At 41.4% G+C, this 3,999-nt stretch overlaps 1 protein-coding gene across 24 annotated transcripts in view; it reads left to right on the forward strand.

Moving 5' to 3' along the window:
• Window positions 1–3,999, forward strand: part of HELZ (helicase with zinc finger) — a 148,350-nt gene extending 144,351 nt beyond the window's left edge. For 23 of the 24 annotated variants that reach the window (XM_081580733.1, XM_081580741.1, XM_081580743.1 and 20 more), the window contains one exon: window positions 2,816–3,999. In XM_081580733.1, coding sequence (XP_081436859.1) covers window positions 2,816–3,147 — 332 coding nt within the window. In that variant the 3' untranslated portion in view covers window positions 3,148–3,999. The remainder of the gene's footprint in view (window positions 1–2,815) is intronic. The other variant, XM_081580755.1, reaches the window with a different exon arrangement.

Here is a 3,999-nt window from a genome sequence, read left to right on the forward strand (position 1 = left end):
ATCTCTAATTTTCTTGAAGAGATCTCTAGTCTTTCCCAATCTGTTGTTGTCCTCTATTTCTTTGCACTGATCGCTGAGGAAGACTTTCTTATCTCTCCTTGCTATTCTTTGGAACTCTGCATTCAGATGGGAATATCTTTCCTTTTCTCCTTTGCTTTTCGCTTCTCTTCTCTTCCCAGCTATCTGTAAGGCCTCCTCAGACAGCCATTTTGCTTTTTTGCATTTCTTGTCCATGGGGATTTTCTTGATCCCTGTCTCCTGTACAATGTCACGAACCTCTGTCCATAGTTCATCAGGCACTCTGTCTATCAGGTCTAGTCCCTTAAATCTATTTGTCACTTCCACTGTATACTCATAAGGGATTTGATCTAGGTCATACCTGAATGGTCTAGTGGTTTTCCCTACTTTCTTCCATTTAAGTCTGAATTTGGCAATAAGCAGTTCATGATCTGAGCCACAGTCTGCTCCTGGTCTTGTTTTTGCTGACTGTATAGAGCTTCTCCATCTTTGGCTGCAAAGAATATAATCGATCTGATTTCGGTGTTGACCATCTGGTGATGTCCACGTGTAGAGTCTTCTCTTGTGTTGTTGGAATAGGGTGTTTGCTATTACCAGTGCGTTCTCGTGGCAAAACGCTATTAGCCTTTGCCCTACTTCATTCTGTACTCCAAGGCCAAACTTGCCTGTTACGCCAGGTGTTTCCTGACTTCCTACTTTTGCATTCCAGTCCCCTATAATGAAAAGGACATCTTTTTTGGGTGTTAGTTCTAGAAGGTCTTGTAGGTCTTCATAGAACCGTTCAACTTCAGCTTCTTCAGCGTTACTGGTCAGGGCATAGACTTGGATTACCGTGATATTGAATGGTTTGCCTTGGAAACGAACAGAGATCATTCTGTCATTTTTGAGATTGCATCCAAGTACTGCATTTTGGACTCTCTTGTTGACCATGATGGCTACTCCATTTCTTCTAAGGGATTCTTGCCCACAGTAGTAGATATAATGGTCATCTGAGTTAAATTCACCCATTCCAGTCCATCTTAGTTCGCTGATTCCTAGAATGTTGACGTTCACTCTTGCCATCTCCTGTTTGACTACTTCCAGTTTGCCTTGATTCATGGACCTAACATTCCAGGTTCCTATGCAATATTGCTCTTTACAGCATCGGACTTTGTGTCTATCATCAGTAATCAAGACATGCAAAGTAGAACTGTAAGATAATTATTTACTTATAAAATAGGCTAAAGTTAAATAGTAATGCTAGTGTTGTGATGTAGTAGAGAAATGGGCAAATTTGTTGACTGAGTATAACTGGGCAGTGTTTTCCCACAGGGTGATTTGGCCACAGTCATCGTAGTTAGCACTGTGCATCCTCGGCTCAGCTGGCAGCTAGAGAATCCACCTGCAATGCGGGAGACCTGAGTTTGATCCCTGGTTGGAAAGATCCCCTGGGGACGGGAACAGCTACCCACTCCAGTATTCTGGCCTGGAGAAGTCCATGGAATAGACAGTCCCTGGGTTCGCAAATAGTCGGACACGACTGAGTGACTTTGACTTTCACTCGAATGGTTAGGGTATGTTTGGCAAACTTCTGCACCATTCTGCCTCCCCACCAGCAGAGAGCGAGAGTTCCCGTTGCTCCACGTTGCGCCAGCGTTTAGCGATGTCAGTGTCCTGATGTGGGCCGTTCTGATAACTGCTCAGTGAGGTCTGATTAGATGGGGCTTCCCTGGTGGCTCAGCTGGTAAAGCATCTGCCTACAATGCAGGAGATCCAGGTTCGATCCAAGGGTTGGGAAGATCCCCCAGAGAAGGGAATGGCAACCCACTCCAGTATTCTGGCATGGAGAATCCCATGGACTGTCACAAAGAGTCAGACACGACTGAGCAATGTTCACACACACATGCACTGTATGGTTCTTTAAGGAAGTATCTCAAGGAAACAGTCATGAATATTTAGGAAACTTTATCTTTTATAACATTTGAAAAGTGAAAAATTGACTGCCATCCAGATTTCTAAAAATGAGAGGTTCCTTTAAAAAGTTACGAAATGTCTGCATTGTTTGACATCCTTAGGGAAAATGCACTAACAGGTTAAGGCTTAGCTCTGGTATTTGGAAATCTGAATGGCTTATTTTCTTCTTTGGCTTTTGTGTAGTTTCAAGTTATCCTCAATGAATATGTATTATGATTATCACTCAATATAATAGTTAAATTTTTAAAACATTGGAAACAAAATCAATGTTTAAAGCAAGTTACGATGTAGTGGCCCATGAAATGAGTTAGGAAGAGTGGAGTCAATATTAAAATCAGGCAGATTACAGGAAGTGTGAAGTGAAGTTTATAGCCGTTCTTCTTCACTTTATTCCATTTTTACTTACATGTTGTAAGAAAAGGTAGCATTTTTAAGAAACAGAATCTGATGCTACCATTCTTCAGTTAATAACAGACGTTAACTCAACCGGACAACTGGTTGAAGAGCTCATTTTTATTTAAGAAAGAACGTATTTGCTCCCATTTTCAGACTATGAGTAGTTGATAAATATCAATGTGTACAATTAAACAAATTAATTTTTTGAAGCAGACCTTCAGACTTGACCTTCAAGTTTTAATATGTCTAGTTATCGCAGCTCACATAGTTAATTTTTTTTCAAGTGTTTCTGAGATGGAGAAGTTTGGTTAGATATGTTGTGATTTCAGGGTTCTGTGTCTGTCCCTGAGTTCCTGGAGATGGGAACCAGTAGAGACGCAGAGTTAGTGAGGTGTCTGGGCATTGCTGGGCTTGCCCTTAAATCGGTGTCACTGTTCTCTGCTTGTAGCTCCGCCCAAGACCGTCAAAGCCCCCGAGGAGCATCTGAAGCCAGAGGGCCTTGCGGGGTCCAGTCCCTTCGATTACAGCGCGCTGCAGCACCTCGGCCAGTTCCCCCCGCTCATGCCCAACAAGCCGGCGGCCGAGTCGGCCAGCAGCAGCCCGCGGAGCTCCGGGGGCGGCAGGCCTGCCATGTCCTACGCCAGCGCGCTGCGGGCCCCTCCCAAGCCCAGGCCCCCGCCCGAGCAGGCCAAGAAGAGCAGCGACCCTCTGTCTCTGTTTCAAGAACTCAGCCTGGGGAGCTCAGCCGGCAGCAATGGCTTTTACTCTTATTTTAAATAATCATTTTTTTCCCTCCAGGGAGAATGTTCTAATTTCTGTATCAATAGAACTAAGGTAGCCAGCCTTCACCTATAGCTGCACAGTTTCCTTTGTTTTCATGTTAAATATGTTCTCACTTAATTGCTTTGCTGCTAGACTTGCAACTAATTTTTTTAAAAATATATTCCATTATTTGCATTTTTGACGTGAGTCAATTTTGACAGCTTTTATGTGGAATAAAAAAATATTTTTAAATTTGTGTATTGTTATATATGTTTGCATCAAGCTAGCAGCTAAGAAGTTAATTGTGCAACTATTAAAAAAAAACGAAAAAAAGTTTGTCTAAAATGTATTTAAAGAGAAAAAAAAATTGTAAGTAGCATTTACATTTATTCAATAATATTACCATATGCTGGGTTTCTGTACCAGAAATGGCCAGTTGATGTACAAATGTATGTTATTTTTGCTTAAATTCATTGAAAATTTTTTAAAATAAAGGGGCAGCATCTTCTGAATACTTTTAAGTTTCATCAGCTTTTTTTGGTGGCAAGATGCTGCACTCTAAAACTTTCCTAGTTTTAGACTGTATGATGGCGCTGTTGTCCTCTCCATCCGCTGTAGGACAGATTTAAAGGCATTCTTTGCAGGTGTATTTCCTGTGCCACTGTTTTTTGTAACCTGAGAAGAACATGGGCATACTGAGTTAGTTTTTGGACAAGCTACTCTTCAAGCTTGTTTGTAATGTTAATTTGATAGTGTGGTTTTTTTTAAACAAATCATGAAGCTGAAAAATTTTTAGGATTGTTGGTGCTTAGTAGACTTGATAACTATTTTAAAAATGCGTGAATTTAGTAAAGTCTTTCTTTCCTCACA

The sequence above is a fragment of the Giraffa tippelskirchi genome, chromosome 3 (assembly GCF_054371585.1).
Source record: "Giraffa tippelskirchi isolate mGirTip1 chromosome 3, T2T-mGirTip1v1.2.pri, whole genome shotgun sequence".
Classification (NCBI taxonomy): Eukaryota; Metazoa; Chordata; class Mammalia; order Artiodactyla; family Giraffidae; genus Giraffa; species Giraffa tippelskirchi.